The sequence below is a fragment of the Cynoglossus semilaevis genome, chromosome 1 (genome assembly GCF_000523025.1).
Source record: "Cynoglossus semilaevis isolate Cse_v1.0 chromosome 1, Cse_v1.0, whole genome shotgun sequence".
NCBI lineage: Eukaryota > Metazoa > Chordata > Actinopteri > Pleuronectiformes > Cynoglossidae > Cynoglossus > Cynoglossus semilaevis.
The window spans coordinates 6,166,216-6,184,290 of NC_024307.1; the positions used below are offsets into that span (position 1 = coordinate 6,166,216).

At 42.4% G+C, this 18,075-nt stretch overlaps 1 protein-coding gene across 1 annotated transcript in view; it reads left to right on the plus strand.

Moving 5' to 3' along the window:
- The window catches only part of LOC103376657 (latent-transforming growth factor beta-binding protein 2), a 114,102-nt gene that overhangs the window by 65,219 nt on the left and 30,808 nt on the right, over positions 1 to 18,075 (plus strand). The window contains exons 10-25 of the mRNA XM_025056850.1: positions 2,348 to 2,470; positions 2,569 to 2,733; positions 4,725 to 5,051; positions 6,199 to 6,218; positions 6,409 to 6,445; positions 6,940 to 7,017; positions 10,239 to 10,364; positions 10,807 to 10,935; positions 11,153 to 11,272; positions 12,613 to 12,732; positions 15,592 to 15,708; positions 15,874 to 15,996; positions 16,111 to 16,236; positions 16,328 to 16,453; positions 17,507 to 17,632; positions 17,760 to 17,885. Coding sequence (XP_024912618.1) covers positions 2,348 to 2,470; positions 2,569 to 2,733; positions 4,725 to 5,051; positions 6,199 to 6,218; positions 6,409 to 6,445; positions 6,940 to 7,017; positions 10,239 to 10,364; positions 10,807 to 10,935; positions 11,153 to 11,272; positions 12,613 to 12,732; positions 15,592 to 15,708; positions 15,874 to 15,996; positions 16,111 to 16,236; positions 16,328 to 16,453; positions 17,507 to 17,632; positions 17,760 to 17,885 — 1,989 coding nt within the window. The remainder of the gene's footprint in view (positions 1 to 2,347; positions 2,471 to 2,568; positions 2,734 to 4,724; positions 5,052 to 6,198; positions 6,219 to 6,408; positions 6,446 to 6,939; positions 7,018 to 10,238; positions 10,365 to 10,806; positions 10,936 to 11,152; positions 11,273 to 12,612; positions 12,733 to 15,591; positions 15,709 to 15,873; positions 15,997 to 16,110; positions 16,237 to 16,327; positions 16,454 to 17,506; positions 17,633 to 17,759; positions 17,886 to 18,075) is intronic.

An 18,075-nucleotide genomic window follows, 5' to 3' on the forward strand; every position in this document is an offset into this window, starting at 1 on the left:
TATGTATGTTTCAGACTTCCAGAGTAATCACATGTTGCTCCTTTTGGCCCCTAAAACTCGATTCATAATAAAAAAAAAGACAGGCTGCAGCCAATTTTCTGTACAGTCCATAATTTTTGAAGGTGTTAATTTTTACCTTGTTTTTCTCTATATAAAAGTAGGCAGGGTCAAATGAGGTAGCAGCCAAGACCGATTCAGGCCGCAGTTTAGAAGCTCTGCACTCACGAGTTGCAGTCATTAGCCATAACTGTGATAAATGCTGTTGTTAAAGAGTCAACCCATAATTCTCACTGATCTGAGGAGCATACATTTAAAGAAGACGTGAGATTATAGCGGCGGTCATGGCAGATGGCTGCAGCGGGCTGCATCAATAGCACAGATCTGGATTTCACTTGAACCCGAACTCATACTCCACGTGACGAAGTCTAAACCAAACCCCGACCCAAACTCAAACTAAATACTTCCAAAATACAACCACTTCAAACTGTTCATTCTTCAATCCTTACAGTATGAAAGAAAGCAGAATCAGTCATGACGTTTGTGGTCTGCTCCTCAGAGCGCGCTTTATTTTTACTAGTGCAGAAATCCAGACTATTTTTGTGGCAAATCCTTAAGGGTGCAAAGAGGGATAAAAAGTTGAATCCAAGGATTTCTATTTAAAATACCCTATCTAAACCTAGGGCATACCATTTTTGCAAACATATGTTCAGACAGCAGGCTAAGCCTCGAAGGAATTTAATAATCATGTTTTCCTACCGAGATATTGCAAATATACAGTAGAAATACCCAGAAACACTCATGATTGTAACACAATTTGTTTTTCCTGTTATGTCATTTTGGTATTTGCAGATTCTAGTATTTATAGTATAGTCACAAATACTTTTTTTATACAAAGCTTTAGCTTCTCTGGTGTCTCTTAAACTGCACATTAGCTTGCTAAAGGCTAAAGAGAGTGGAAACGGTAATGGGCAGCCGACAAATACAGATAATATCGGTTGGTCGATATTATGGGACATCCATACTTAAGATTTTATGTTGCAGGTCTTCTACAATTTTGTCCAAAAACAACAAGAAGGCCACATATGATGTCAGTATGAGCTACCTGTGCGTTAGCTTCTCTGTCCCTTACGCAGGTGTGTCATTATGTTTGTTGGCGAAGTGTGCTAAACACATTAGCCATTTATTTGTCAATAATGCAGTGCCATAACTTATGTAAGTCAAAATAGCCTAAAAAAATAAAACGTGCCAGTTTAGGTGTGGCTGTTTTGATGTTTCAAGCTGTACTTGATTGGGTTTTAAAAACTAAAATGCGAACTTTTACCCACGCCTGTATATGCTAACAAACGATGCTAATGGAGAGAAGGCAAAAACAACAAGTGTTAGCCTACAAAACGTTTTGTCCTGAGGAGCATATACAACTGAAAACAAAGTTCAGGCTGATAGCACAACCACACGAAACTGCAGCACAAAAGATCCATTCATCGATTTGTTACTGTATCAGCCTCAGTCCCTTATGCAATCACTTTTTCCACCAGTAGGCAGAACGAAACAAAACCAGAGTAGATTAATTGGGTTGGAGTTTGGGAAAAGTCGCGGTGGCAGGCTTTGAGTTCCAGTTATCAAAGCAATAGGAAAAGACCTGTTGATGTTTACAACTGCGGAGAAACAAACGTGTTCCCGGTATGAATGCCTGACTTAGCGCCTACAATAGTCATCCAACGCTTTTGGCCTTCACTGCTACCTTTGAGCTGTTCACGACTGTATACTGTGGTTCAGGTCAGAAACTTCTGGAACTGGGATTTTTTTTTTTTTTTTTTTGGCCGGTCCCATTGGTAAAGCCTCCCAGAAGAATATTCTTTAATTTCCCTTGCGTTCTTGACAGCAGGGATTTGGAGACCAAGCTCACCACCACTTCTAATAGCACTCCGTCAGGTGGACACGTGACTTGGACTGTATTCCAGTTCAAAAGTGGTCCAGATGATTTATCCCGCATTTCCCCGGCGTCATCACCCTTTCATAAAACTGTGTAACTTTCGAGTTTCTGAATTTCACCACCTCCCTACAGCTGGTGGCGCTGACTACATGATCTATTGCAGTACAATTTGTCACCGTTCGAGGTGTAAACGTTTTCTGAAGCCTTACGTCATATCTGCGCCGCCGCCAACTTTTTTTGCTTTGTACCCATGATGCGAAAGACAGAACACTTAATTCCATATCGATACTTGTACCAAGTGTGGATGTGAGGGGTTCAGTGGGAGTTCAGGAAATTGCTGCCAAGGGAAAAACATGACTTCATAATATCTCCATAATGGGAATATATTCTGAAAAATGTTTTTTTTTTTTACAGACATCAATGAGTGTCTGCTGCCTGGCATCTGTAAGAATGCCTTATGTTTCAACACCAAAGGAAGTTACCGGTGTACGTGTAAACCTGGCTTCATGTTGGACGCTGCTCGGAGTCACTGTGTCTGTAGGTATCCCACTGACCAAGTCAAACTCACAAAGTGGTGTTTTATTCACAAAAAAAAAAAAAAAATGTCTAACTGATTGTGTTTACTCTCTCGTTAGCGGACAAAGCTGTGTCTAACCAGAAGGGAATGTGCTATCGATCGGTATCAGCTGACACTTGTTACTTGCCTCTGGTGCAACACATCACCAGGCAGATCTGCTGCTGCAGCCGCGTTGGCAAGGCCTGGGGGGAGTCATGTGATCGTTGCCCTCTGCCTGAATCAGGTACATTTACAACCAAAAGTGTTTTTCTGTTTCAGCTGTTTGTGCTGTAACTTTCTTTACACATGAGAAAAACCTAATGTTGACGCTAATAAAAGACCGGAAAGAAACGTTTATCAAAATATTTCCAGCTGTCAGCGATCGCAAACACGTTCAAAGAGATCTGTGTGATGAAGACATAACTGTCAGAGGAAATAAATAGAGAATTGATAAATTATAAATATTTGAGGAATAAAACAAGTAGATATGTTTTACATGTGTCTCAGTATCGGAAACAAAACATGAAATAGAGAGAAAAACAAAAAACATTTCTCCTGGTGATCAAACAAATAAACTGTGAAGTGATGAAAGTGACAGGATACAGTTGTTTAAGATGATGTGGAGTGTTTTTAATCATATTATTGAAAAATATTTTTATCACTATTTTTTTTTTCATCAATTGCTAGACATTTCAGGCGACCCCATTTGAAGTCCCTCTAGACATTTAAGGCGACCCCATTTGAAGTCCCGGTGACCCCATGTGGGGTCCTGACCCCGAGGTTGAAAAACACTGCTGTAAGAGAAGAGAACTAGCTATGTCAATGTGAGCCATGTTAAAAGCTACGCCAAAATAACAAACAGGCTAATCATTTCAAGCTAAAATATTAGCTTTAAAGTGTTAGCTTGTTAAAAAAAACATTTTAAGGAGTATTTTCTCTCTATCAAACAGTTGGTTATACCTAAAAAGAATTATTTTACTTAAGTGTAAACTGTTTTGCATGGCATCGTGAGCTACTATTTCATTTCAGCCTTTTCTTTGCCGGTCATGTCAACGATCATAACAACCAAAAGTTTTCACTCTGGAAAACGACCAAAACCATAAGTTTTCATACTTTAGAGGCTACATAATACCGCGAGTCAGTCCTGTGTTATCACTCCAGCTTCTACAGAGAAAACCCCACCAATAGATCGGCAAAACTTCACAGCAAAATTAAAATAGATTCGCCCAGTGAAACCCGGGAAGTAGTTGACTTTTTTTTTTTTTTCCCCCTTGTGGATACCCAGTGAAACCCGGGAAGTAGTTGACTCCCCACCCTCCTCCCCTTGTGGATCTAATCTTCAAAGTGTCGGAGTGAAACTGGTCCGGTGTCTGTGCTGACCCATGATTCACGAAGATCGTCGGAGATCAGATATCACAGACACACAGACCTCCATGGAGCTGCTCGCTCTGGACTGACACAGTGCACAGATAGTCCGGTCCGATTGTTTCAGACTTCAGCCTTTGTGAAGCCCTGACAAGCACTTAGATCCATGTTCAGAAATGTCTTTGTCAGTGTGTAACAGGAGCCACTGACTCGGAGTTCATGTTCACTTCTTCAGCCCCGTGTTTCTCCACTTCAGATTCATCCTTCAGTAGTTTATCATATCCCCACTTCCCTGCATTTACACAAGCATTTTCAGCAACCGCATGTCTGTTATTACTCATATCTGTATTCCAGACTCTTTTGGCGTAGATTTGCTGGTTTCAGGTCAGGTAGGGGACACAGTGCTTCTGGCTTGTAATGGATTCACCATCGCTGAGGTTTTTGTTCAGCTGACACAAAGGATGCCGTCTGAGGCTGCTGTACCAACCAGCCGCTCCGCCAGTCATTTGTCCTCCGGCTTAAAGGCCGACAAGCTCGGAGGTCAAGCAGGGCTTGTACTTCCCTCAAAGTCATGGTTGGGCCTGGAGGTGGTCCAACGTCTTAAACCGTCTCCCTGGTAGCCCTCAGTGATGCCTGTCACTGGCTCGCCAGCTCATAATTCTGTTGGGTTGGCCGAAACATGACACCCCTCCATTCAAAGCACACAGCATGCTCAGCATAACATCATTACACGGATGGCTTAAGGTGATGCTGTGAACATCAAACCAAAATATGAGCCACAATTGTCCTCTGGCAGCTTTTGGGAGTGCACATTTCAGAGGCAATGTTTTTAATGGCTCCTTGTCTGTTGATGTGTCTCCTTCCCCGCAGACCATTTCAAGGAGATCTGCCCTGCTGGTCATGGATATACCTACTCCCTCTCTGATGTGCAGATTTCCTTGAGACAGCTGGAACACGACGAGCTTCAGAGCACAGGAGTAACATGGGAAGACTATCTCTCCACTCATCTCCAGCCACCGTCCTCGCAGCCTTCACTGCAGGTTCCCGGCAGACCTCAGTCCCCGGTCTATCCAGAGGTACCACAGGTTCCCCAGTACCCTGAGTACCCAGAAACACCCTACGTACCCCATCAGCCCCAGACTCCACACAGACCTCAACCACCCTTCCAGCCAGACTGGGACACACCTAAAGAGCCAGGTGAGGAAAAAAATACAGTATAATTTTATGTGAAAAAGATATTTTTTTCACATTCAGAAACTTGCTGTTCACCTAAAAAGGATGCAGGTAATTTAGGTGGTCGCGTTGGGAAACAAAACAACAACCTGCTGCACTCAGGCGTTAGAAGGTTGAGGGCACAGGAACCTATTTTCATTTAGTACCTCACTCCAGTCACCAAGCACTTTTATTTTGAAAGTTGTTGAACTAGAGTGAGAATCAGTGACTGAATGCAGAAATATTTCAGAGTTTCACCAGAAGGTGCTTCTCTAACTGCCGGAAAATGACTTGCAAAGGAGAGAAAACAAAGACAGAGGGCATCATCCTTACACATGAGCACACACTAAGTACTCTTTCGAAAAACAAAAGATTTTCAGCTTGTATGATTTTGCGCAGTATATGCAATGAATCCATTCCACAACGGCACTCGTTTCTCCATCCTGTCGTATCAAGATCAAATTTTCCCCATTATAAATAACTTACAACCAATTAATTTGTTCCAGCCCCACAGAAATATACTATTACCCCCCCATCTAAACATCAAGAACATANNTATATATACATATATATGTATATATACATATATATGTATATATATATGTATGTATATATGTATATATATTTATGTGTATATATGTATATATATTTATTTTTTTTATTATTTATTTTATTATATTTTATTAAACTTTTAAAGTTCGTGACAAATTCCGCAGCTGCTTTGGCATCAGAGCTGGTGGCTTCTCCATGTCGTACGACTTAATGGATGCCAGTCCTCGGTTGAGCACTCGTGACTAGATATTTCCTCGTATCACAAACTAAATCTAAAGACTCGTAACATGACATGGAATGCTCGTATTTCGGGATGCTGGTATCTCGAGGGTCCACTGTAGTTGCAGATGGTTTCATTGGTACAGCTGTGATATAAATTTATATAAATATACAGAGATGATCAGATCTATCTGTGGACTCATTTCTCCTTGGTTTGTTCTTCGTCCAGCAGCCAGTGCTTTTATTTTGAAGGACGTTTTTTTGTGTATACTGCTCTGACTGAATGGTTCTTGTGACTGTGGACATTATGCTCTCTTTGCTTCTTTGTAAACATTTCTGCTATTCTCTCTCTGTTTGGCAGATGTGGAGACTCTGAGCCGAGTAAGTTCCTCCTCCCTCGTCTCCTCTTCTTCTCTCTGTTTTTACAGTGTGTATATTAAACCAATATCCTGCTGCTATTTCAGTCTTTTTAGACTTCAATTTGTTCAATTATTCACACGTATTTCTAAATGCACAAAGGTTAAATAATTGTTTTTCTTAAAGGATTACATTTTTATTTCATCTCTTTTAGCCGTCTGTTGTGACCGATTCACCTGTGGATTATCCAGGTATTATTTCTCTCAGCTTTACACACACACATACACACCCAGATCACCTTCTTCTTTACCTCTGACAGGCACACTAACCTGGCCATGTAATGCCACTGCTGGTTTTATTTTGCATGTCTGTGCTCGGGGCCAGCAGCACAGTTTCACTCAGGCACAGACCTGCGCTGTGTTATTTATGAACCGCTAACTCTCGCACAGAAGTGGCAGTTTGTGTTCCTGTCTGCTCTGCCCTCACGCCAGTGAAAACATTGACATTGAAGTCTGCCGTTGCCTAAATTTTAATTTATTTTGGTCATTGTACCATTTTTAGCCCCCCAAGAAAGAAGTAGATCATTTGAATCTCGCTGCCCACTGAGAGACATGTCAAGCATCTGCGTCTGGGAAAACAAGCCGTAAATCCTGCCGTTCTTGGGAGAATGATAATTTATTCTCCGAGACGGTGTTAGTGGTTTTTGGCTCCGTCACTCACACGCTACCTTGATCTCTTTCTGCAGGAACTTCTCCTCCAGACTCCTCCGTCAGCAACCTGAGTCCGGATACGAAGGACACAACACAAACACACTCCTCCACAGGTAAAACACAACAATCTTAGTTGTTGGTTTGTTGTTGAACATCTGAGACTGGGGCAACTACCTTCGATGGAAGAAAATGAAAAAGATAAAAAATAAGAGCTATAGAAAACGAAATGTCAATTGATTTCCTAAATTTTTTTTTTTTTATTAATTTTATGCAGTGGAAGAATGTTATATTCTACACTTGTTCATCTTTTTGTTGTTGTTCTAACACACAGTGGTTGTTATTTGCGCACACTGCTGGGAAACTTTTCTGTTTCACCAAAGCACCTCAAGCTTAAAATACTTAAAATCTTTGTCTTTGTGGTGTTTATTGAGATTTCAACTTTCAAGGTTGGTGAATCAGTGAGTCCAGCCGCACTAGTCTATTCTACTCTATTCAGTTCTATTCTGTTCTATTCTATTCTTCTCTTATTTATTTTTATTCTGTTCTATTCGATTTGATTTGCGCCAAGAACAGGATGGTAGTTTCCTCCAGGACCGGAACTACTGTAATGGAGGAGCTACACCAGGGTTCCACCAAATCAGACGTGACTTGTGTGAATGGCTGATTGTTGAGTGAATGTGATGGGACACACTGCCTTCCAAACCCACTGATTTTTTCACAGCGGTGAATTCGCACGGATATCGCCCTTTTCTCTGAGCTCATAAATTCCACGCGTGGTTAAACAAAGTTGCATGAAAACAAGAGCTCACCTTTAACTTCCCCATTGTTTTGACAGACCTTCCCAAAAACATAAACCGAAAATGTGCTGTTGGCCCATACGAGAGGAAATGTAGAGTGGTTGCTGCTGCTGCTGCTGCTGCTGCTGCACAGCAGAGAGCAGAAGATTGAGCGAGCGATTCAACTGTTGCGTAGTCAGTGATTGGTTCACACGACCCCTGAGTGATGGTTAGACACTCGCTTCCAGCAGGTTTTTTCGAGAGTGACGCCAGATTGTGGAGTGGATAAAAACATGTGCGGAGGAGCAGTAAAATGTTAGCAATGTTAGGAATAAAACAAAGCAAAACTAATTCTGGTTCCAGAAACAGGGATTATGAGGAATACAAATAGTTCAGCCATGTTTCAGTTTAGTGAAGGGAACAAAACGCTCCTTGTTCAAGCCCCGAACAATTCCTTTGAAGAAAATCTGATAGTCCAGTGGTTTGGGACATCCACACATGTGACAGTGCTCTTCATCAGTTGCCTCCATGTTCTGCAGAGGAACAGTCCGTACGCTGTCAGTTAAATAAAGCCGTGCCAGATCCGTCTAAAGTCTGTAGCAGCACGCTATGTGCAGCTGCAACTTGTCTCTCCAGCCACGGTGACATTCTATCTAATCCAGCACGCGGGCTTCCAGGAAAATTTTCGTTAGTGGTAACAAATCCCAAGATCCCATACACAAAAGTATTTCAATTAGCAGACGGTTCATCGTCCAAGACCTTAGAAACCTACAGTATGATCTGTAATGACTTGTATCATGTGTTTCGCCCTCTGCTCTATATTATTCTGTCAGCAGGGAAACCCAACTCTTCCAGCTCATTTTCTCTTAGTCAAATGAAGACTTTCTATTTTCTCATTGACATCTTGCACCACAGGGCAAACCATGACCTTGTTTAAAAGATTGCACACAATACATTCATTATTCTACAAATAAATATTCTGTCCATGCAAAAACAAAGTTAAAGTTGTAAATCTTCGTCCTTTAAAAGCGCTCCAATAAATCTAGAATGCAAACATAGCTGCTCGACGGCCCCGTGCCCCTCTGCCTGTATTGGCAGTAAGTCTTGCGTTTAAGCAGAGAGAAAAATTTAAAATAACAGATGAAAACAAGGTGGTTACATTGGACCAGTTTCTAAAATCACCAGGTGGTACGAAACTGAGTGAAGAGTCAAGCAAAGAAACAGCACGGAGCAGGAGGCTCGCCTGTTTGGTAGGCCCTCTGTATGTTTCATGTAGCATTTCTTTACAAGTTGATCCAGAGGTTAGTTGAGGAGAGCTGGTATTTTTGACCCCTTTTGTCAATGCCAAGTCGGCTTAAAGACGCAGCACGACACAGAGGGTAAAGGGAAGCTTCCCTGGGTGGAGGCAGGCCAGAATTTTGAGTAATGCAGGACAGAGGAAAAGATGGAGGGAATGTGAGAGTGAGAGTGAAAAGTGAAGAGTGAGAGATAGCGGTAAAAATGCTGAAATCAGTAAACTGTTGGAGGAAGACTACGAGGACTTGTGGTGGGGTTTTTTCTCCAGACAAGTCAAATGATATTTGTTAAACTAATTCAGTCATGAACGTCTGCAGCACGATTCAAAAAGTTAATCAGTTTCTGCCTCTTCTTCTCCTTCACTCATCTATGAACCATACTTTTTAATCATTTAGAAAACAACAAAACCATTGGTGTCACGTTGCACTATTTGGTCCATAAATTAGTGCTGGTACAAGAAATTGATGGAAAGCTTCCTCCTGGCGTGACAAAGTGTCATTGAGCATTTTTGGATGCAGTGCTTGACTGTGTGACGTGGCCACATCGTCTCTGTGAAATATTGTCATGCAACCCAGACATCCAGACCTCCAGACATTCAGCAGCAGTTTCCAGTTATCTTGACTTCCTAAATCACTCTGGAATATTTGTATTCTGTAGAAGATTACCGTCCTAAAGTCGTCACTCTGTCGCACTGAGAAACAACACAAAGTAGAAGCCATGGCCTCTCCATGTTTGAGGAAAACAAAACCCCCTGAGTAAATATACCATTAATGCCTCAGTTGCCCTGATCGTTTAGAAAACTGAGATTAGTTACTTCATTTACAAAAGTCAGATTTGACATTGGTTATTTGCGAGATGCTTTTATTAAATCTTTCTTCCTCCACGTGACAAAATGAAAGGGTAGAGTTTTTACGTAATTGTTGCAGGTTCAGTTACTTTTTTTTGGTTTGTGGTTTAGTCCATTTGAACGAAAATATACAAGAACACCAGTAAAGTCAGGCCGTATGGTGGCCTGACCTGTTGACCCTGTAACCAACGCTTCACACCACCTCTTAGCACGCTGCAGGGCTGTTAAAGTCCGCCGTCATGTCCAGGAACTCACCAGTAAAATGACAAGATGGGTTCTAATGTGGAACAACATGTGTCGCTGGAATGTACGTGTTCAGTGTTTACGATGTCCGTAGTGTCACGTAACCTTAACGAGAGTCTGTTTTCTCCTACGACTGAACGGTGATACTGTACCTCTGTGCTTTCACGCTCAGGTCACGACACGTGTGCTAGCGCGCCAACCATTTGTGGACGTGGGAAATGTGTCCCAGTGCAGACGGGCTACACCTGCCACTGTGAGCCAGGATTCAAACTCAGCGCTCTGCAGACCAACTGCATCGGTAGGTAACGGGAGTTGGAGGTGATACAGACGTAGCGGTTGGACAGTCAGTGAGGAGGGAGGGCTCGGCAGCTCCGTCTATCATCATCTCAGTTCAAGCAGTTCTTCATCACCAAGCATTACACAGAAGCTTAGTGAAATGAAGCAGGCCAAGCTGAAAGTGATCCGTTTGTTTACGTTGACCAGTTTCTCGATGCCTGACAACAGCGTAAACACCGTCCAAAAAGCTGCCACGGTGCTCTGAGTCCTTCCCTCGCACATAAAGGGTTTGGCTTGAACCTCCGTTCCAAACATCTGGGCTCAGACCCATTATTAAGGAATGCCTGTAGGGAAGTGCTTGGAAAACCAGCGTTGTCCATTTTCATCTGCTCTGCTTGTCTTTCTTTACCCACTCTCTCTCTCTGTCTCTCTCCCTCTCTCTCTCTCTCTCTCTCTCTTCACAGATGTGAATGAATGTGACGAAGATCCATGCGAAGGGAAGGGTCGCTGCCTCAACAGCTACGGCTCCTACACCTGTCAGTGCCACAGCGGCTACAGCCAGGTGATCACCCAAAACAGGAAGTTCTGTCAAGGTGAGTCGCTGCTCAGGTAAAAGCTAATAGATATCAAGTTTCCCACGGAGAAAAAGCCACCGGCGGCTGCACTTTGCTCTTTCGCTCCATGTCCAAGCGCCGTACACTCTCGTCTGTCAGCGCTACACTGTTAAAGTATATCCTTTCCTAATTAATGCTGCGGGACACAATGGTCACTTTCTTTTCTCTTCTCCTTGGTTTTCATACAAACTGGCAGACGTTAATGAATGCAGCTTGCCCGGCAAGTGCCAGAACGGCAAATGTGTCAACACAGAAGGATCCTACACCTGTGAATGCAACACCGGCTTTGCCAGGTCTTGGAGAGGCGTATGCGAAGGTGACATGCAATCAGTACACCAGCTCCTGAGAACAGTCCAGCTCATACAGCACGGTCTCAGCCAGAACGATCTGTTCACTGCCATGACCTCATACACAGCCCAGTCACATGATCTATGTAGTGTATGTCTCATTTGTCACACAGCAAATGGTTGGTATTCAGACTTGGTCAGCATATACATTACAGTACCTTGTCTACACCACTAAAATCTTTATGCTGTGTTTTTCAACCTTGGGGTTGGGACCTAAAATTTCTAGTAATTTATAAAAATAATTACTGATAAAATAATAACAATCCTAAACAATCTTTCACTTGAATATAAATCGAGTTTAAATTAGACAGCATATAACAGTGTCTGAGCTGGCACATCTTGATTGGCCACTGTGATCATGTGACTGACAGAAATTTGTACTGTGAAAATGGGGTCACATGCCAAAAGAGTTTGGGAACCACTGCCCACAGATTGTTCCAAACTTTCACTGGTCTGGATGAATTAGTCAGCGTCTCAAACAAATCTGTGGTAGAAACTCTCCGGTCCCTGATGTTTGACAGACACGTTCACAACAGTTCTCCCTGTTGACAAACAATATCATTTCATTCCCATGCAGACGTCTCTATAAACAGTCTTGAACCGCGCTGCTTAATGGCTTGCAGTGGTGATTTATAACCAGTCCTCAGATTTGGTGAAAACATTTTCACAAGATCAAGTAGCACATTTTGAGTCACCAGTGGCTCAGTGTTCAAGCTCTGAAACTCAGACGAAGACATAACCAGTGGCTCAGTGTTCAAGCTCTGAATCTCAGACGAAAATATAAGCTTCTGCATCATTGGGAGATTCACTAACGCCACCTGTTGGCACTGTTTTTTGCTCGTAATCTAGATGTGACATCAGTGACAAAACAGTAAAAATTAAATACACAGAGAACTCCCTGTAGACAATACTGGGCTAGAGTGCTTTTTCTGACATTATTTTTTTATTTTTTATTTTTTTTTGTCATGTTATTCTTTGGTTCATGATTAATTTATATATGTTACCTGTAATGCCCTAAAAAAGCTTTAAGCAGCACTATTAGCATGTTATTCTTTGGTTCATGATTAATTGATATATGTTAACTGTAATGCCCCAATGCAGCACTGTTTAGATACCATTAGATAATAGCTCGGGCTAACAAAGCTAACTGTTTTAGGGAGGCTCTACTGATGTTAAAAGATTATCTTAAATTACATTTTCACACATTCAGGTTAAAAAAAAGGACAAAAACAAATTGTAACAAAAACATAAATAGTAATTGCTAAATGAACTCTTCTTTCATTTCCTGTCCCACCTTCACCCTGAACAGACGTAGACGAGTGCAGAGATCCCGGCTCTTGTCCCACCGGTGCCTGTGTTAACACTCTCGGGTCCTTCCAGTGCCAGGCGTGCGGCCCAGGCTTCCGGGCTGTGGGCGACAGATGTGTCGGTAAGTGGACCACACGGCCGTCACAGCAGAATCAGAACCCACAAGAATAAAAGTCCAGTGGGATTCACCGTGTGAAAAAATGCTGTTAAAGCTAACGTGGACTTGTTAATGCGGGACATTAAAGCTCCAGGTGAGGTGAACTGGTTCACTCATCCAACAAATACACATATTTTATCAATTTTGAACTTAAAAGTGCCAAGGTCTCTCACCGTGACCGTGGACACTAAAATCGCTCCTCACGCCCACTCTTTTTTCCATGGTACAATATATCAGCTTCTCCACCCAACAGCCTCTGAATTTCCCTAATATTGTTTAAACACATTTACTGTGTTATTCCCGATCCTTCCATATCTCTGGCCCCCGTAAAAAGACTGTTTATAATACTTCAATTTGGGAGAGTCCAAATATTTTCACTTGGTTACAGCCTTAAACAAACAGCGTATTATTGTTAGAGCGCTCTGGCCATCTCACTCTCGGGTCCAGCGGAGGCCAGCGGGGCTTTACAACCACTGCTGAAGTAGACAAGAGGATCGAGCCGTTGTGGGAGGTGAAAGGTCAGATATCTAGTTTTAAATGTCTCAAAGTGTAAATAAATTCCACTGCTCACCCAGTGTGTCGTCACGGTTTACTGTACGTCTCCTGGTGCGGATTATTACAACCAAATGAACAAACCGCCAACGACGTACTCTTGGTGTTTGTTGCTTTTTCAGCTAACAGTGCAGCAGCACTCTGTGCCCCTGTTACATAACGGCCTGCATGGTCTTACATACCACATCCCCTCTTAAGACCCTGCACCCCACTAATTTGTTTAGAAACCAAATCTACTGGAGGGAAGAATCCAGAATGTGGAACTCTAAAAGACCAATTCAGAAACGTAAAAATACAAGGAAAAAAAATGATAATTATCAGCCATACGTTGTGTGAATCTGACGACCGATGCCTTCATTTAGACCTTCACGATTCCCTCTCTCCAAAGAAAAACATCATTTCAGCTCCGTTCTGTTTGTTGTCAGTTTCTGCCTGAACTTGAAGTCAACCTTTAAATGAGGTGTAACACTGGAGGTAAATATTTTTACTCCGAACAATCACCTAGGCCAGATCTTAGCAGTGCATGTGTGGCACTGTGGGAGCCACAGACGTGCAGTAAGCTCTGGGTTTGGAGTATTTTCTATGGTCAATTGCGGGTAGCTCACTAGTTTCTTCCTAATTGGCCAAATCGGCTAAGCCTCGTAGCTGGTGTGATAGAGAAAACAGCTCCATTCCTCTGTCAAGGCTTATCATGGATGCTCGAGAGATTCCGGGGGGATTCCAGAAAGAAAGTGCTGGGCCAGGGTGACAGATGTCTGGCAGTGCCCGGTGGCGGGCAAACAAAGCCTAGTATGCGATGAGCTCACGATGTTTTCACTGTGCAAATTCTGCGTCTATCACCTCTGGACAGTGTCCTCCATCGCTCGCTCTCTCTTTCCGTCGCAGTTTTTAGACAAATACTGAACTTTTCCTTCCTCTCATCCATTTTCCTTCCTTTTCTCACACGTCGGAGTCCAGCTGCATTTTCTCTTTGCATCATCATCAAACCTGAAAACACTGTCATTCTTAACACTTGGTAATTTCCACTATAAAACATTATTTGTGCATGAGGTTTTCCACATAATCTCTTGGTCAACTTTTCTGACTCACGAAGTGGAAAAGACAGCCACTGCCACAAACTGTAAAAAAAAAAACCTTCATGAATGAGGGTTTTTGGGTCTGTGCACTGACGTCATTTAATGGTGGCTGCAGTTGGACCCTAATTACACTGTGATTGTTTTCCCTTTACTGCTGCATCATGACCACGCAGTGTTTACTTTGTTTACAGGTTTTTACTTTTATGCTGTTTACTGACGCAGTGGCTTAAAATTCCCCACTAGGATTTTTTAACCTATGGTTCAGAAATGACCCATAAATGATAATTACACCACTCACCATATCCACTAGGATTTTTTAACCTATGGTTCATAAATGACCCATAAATGATGTGTTGGTTTAATTGAATTACACCACTCACCATAGTGAGTCAACATTAAAGAGTATTTTGTCATCACTTCACATTCAGTACTGTAGAGGTGCCTTTTACCCAATAAGCTCAAATAGATCCATTGTGACGTCTGAATGGCAGATGGGTTCAGAGTAGGGTGAAGTTAAATTAAATTGAAAGGATCAGATTTAAAGCCTTTACTTGGTCATATTTGTAACAGACAGTTTGAAAGATGACGTTGATGTGAAGGTGATAAGTTAAAATTCCCAGGTTGAACCATGGAAGGCACAGTACAAAATGGTGAAACCAAACTCCAGGCCAGGCCACGAAAGTTGAAATACCGGTGCAGCCACGGTGAAACTTGCTTTAAGTTGGATTTGGAGGAACTGGTGTTGTCTCAGAGATGAGGTGTTTATGTCGAGGTTAAAATGCTGGAGATTTAAAAACTTCAATTGAGACGACTAAGGTTGAACAATTTAGACATAAGAAAAACCAGTGGTTCCCAAAGTGGGGGGCAAGTCCTTTAAGGGGACGGAGTTATTGCTGTCATTACTTTTTTAATTGGGCCACAGTGAAATTTCTCTTCAACGAGTGACACTTTTTGGAGGAATTACAAAAACAAAAAGTTTGAATAACTTGGACTGTATTGAGGAAGCAATATTTTTAGGTGCCAAAAAAAGAGGAAGACTCACAGACGAAGGACAGTGAGGATCAGTGAGGGACAGGGTGTGAAAAGAGAAATGGATATTTGGCAGCAGTCACTACTGAAAGAAGCACCAGAAAAACAGAGAACTGAATCTGAGATACTGGCGTCAAATAAATGTTTTTATTTCTGTTGTTTCCAGATGTAAATGAGTGCTTGAACCATACAGTGTGTGGCAGTGGGAGGTGTGTCAACACCGAGGGCTCCTATAGGTGCAACTGCTTCCATGGCTACGAACTCTCTGGGAACATATGTCATGGTAAGTCTCGTAATCTGGAAGGTCAGTCAAACACTGTTATTGACTCGTATGGAAAAAAGTAACAGCTCTGTGAATGGTTTTACCTGCAACGCTGAAAGTTTTAAAAAAAAAGAAAGTGAAAGCAACGAGTTAGTCATTGTTCATTCCTGTCTGTCCGCCCTCCAGATGTGGATGAGTGTGCGCTCCCGGGAGTCTGTCTGCACGGCCGCTGTGTTAATCTGGATGGCACCCACCAGTGCATCTGTGACACCGGTTACCGAGTCACTCCAGACAGCAGGACTTGTGAAGGTCTGCAAAATATTATCTGGAGATTTTTCTGTATAAGTCGTCACACCGCCACCTGCTGCTCATCCTGCTGTTATGACAGAAGAGTAATGTCTACAAATCATTTATTCTCCTCAGATGTGGATGAGTGTGCTGCCGGTAATGCCTGCCATTCGGGAATCTGCATCAACAACCCAGGTTCTTACACTTGCCAGGACTGCAGGCAGGGATTTAAACCATCTGCTGATGGACTTCAGTGTGAAGGCGCGTTGTTTTCTGCTTCGGTTTTTTATTTATTATTCCATAAAAATGTCCATTTATGTTTGCTCATTTTTGTTCTTGCTGTTTTTTTCAGACGTGAATGAGTGTGTTCAAGGTGACCTGTGTCAAGGCGGGGTGTGTGTCAACACACACGGATCTTACACCTGCACCAGGTGTAAGGCGGGCTACAGGTTGTCCCAGGACTGGCAGAGATGTGAAGGTAGAAGTTGTCATTCCTCCGGGGTCTAGAACTCACTGTGAGTTCACTGGGGTTATGGAGTAATACAACCACAGACCACCAGGGGATTCTCTCAACATGAACTCAACATGAACTACTCTTGTTTTGGTGCCAAATGTCTGACTACGCTAACTTGGTCTGTTGTGTTAAGTCACCATTGTTTAAAACACCAGGCAACACCATGACCAAGTGTCTTAGAGTGAGAAACCAGTTGTTCAAAGTTTCCTACTGCAGTCACTTTTAAGTAGGTAGTAGGAGTAGGATTTGGTTACGACTAAGAACAAATTATTATAAAACAAAAAACAATCTTCCAACAATTATGACAATAATTACATCAATACAAATTTCTAACCAACTTAATAAAATAAAATAAAACCTATATTTAAACCTATATATATGTCCCGCCAGGACATTTTAGTAGCTGTCACTTGTGCAGTCATGTGATCGCACAGAAGATGAACCGGCTTGAGTTGATGAGTCAATTTTGTCATTATTATTAATTACTAGACATTTCAGGCGACACTATGTGAATTCCAGGTGACCCTACAAGGGGTCATGACCCTAAGGTTGAAAAACACTGCTTTAGTGATCGGTACAACTCTTCAGTAGCTTAAAAAGCACTAGAAGACAAACGATGTTCTGATACTTGGTGCAGGTTTCATGCTTTGTTTTAAATGAAATACATTTAAAAAAAAATATATATATATATATATTGGTTGGCCGATATGATTGGACAACGCCAGTTTTTATCATCCCTAAGATAGCCAATCAGATGCAGCATAGGGCGGGTCATAATAAGAAGTTATAGGAGAGTAGAACTCACTATAACTTTAGTTAGCTAGCCACGTGCTACTTCAGGGCAACTGGTTTTTCATTTAATTTTCCAAACGACTAACTCATTGCTCACTCATTTGGACAGTTTTTACACCAACCCTCTTTATCTTCAGACCCATTTATTGTTATAACAAATCAAATCTACAGAATGTTCCTATTGTTCAGTCACGGTGAGTTTGTCGGCCGATCTGTCTCACTCAGATATCGACGAGTGCCAGTTCCTGTCTACCTGTGCCAACGGCATCTGCCTCAACACAGAAGGATCCTACACCTGTGAGAACTGCCCCACAGGCTACGGGGTCTCGCACGACGGGGAGTTCTGCGAAGGTTGGTTCATTTCATCCCCACACATCATCGACAGCACCCTCGCTGCCTTTGTAAACAACATTTTTCTTGGCATTAAACGTCTCATTCCTGCGGCTAGTGTCTAACAATGTCTGTTGTTTCTCTCCAGATATTGATGAGTGTGCGCTGCCCATTACATGTCCTCAGGGAACATGTACAAACACACTGGGCTCCTTCACATGTATCAACTGTCGGCCCGGTTTCACAGTCTCCGAGGACGGCCAGCAGTGCGAGGGTGAGACTTTTGTCTGTTTCTGTGTAGTCGCCTGCCAGATCGTGCTGTGGTGTTAAGCAACGTCGCAGTTCAGTGAAAATGTGCCAGCTCCGTTGAACATGATACCCAGCTGGTTTGGGTTGTGTGTAAACAGCATCAGGTATGACAGCTTGGACCAAAACCGCTCTCCATCTGTGTGGAAAATATCCCA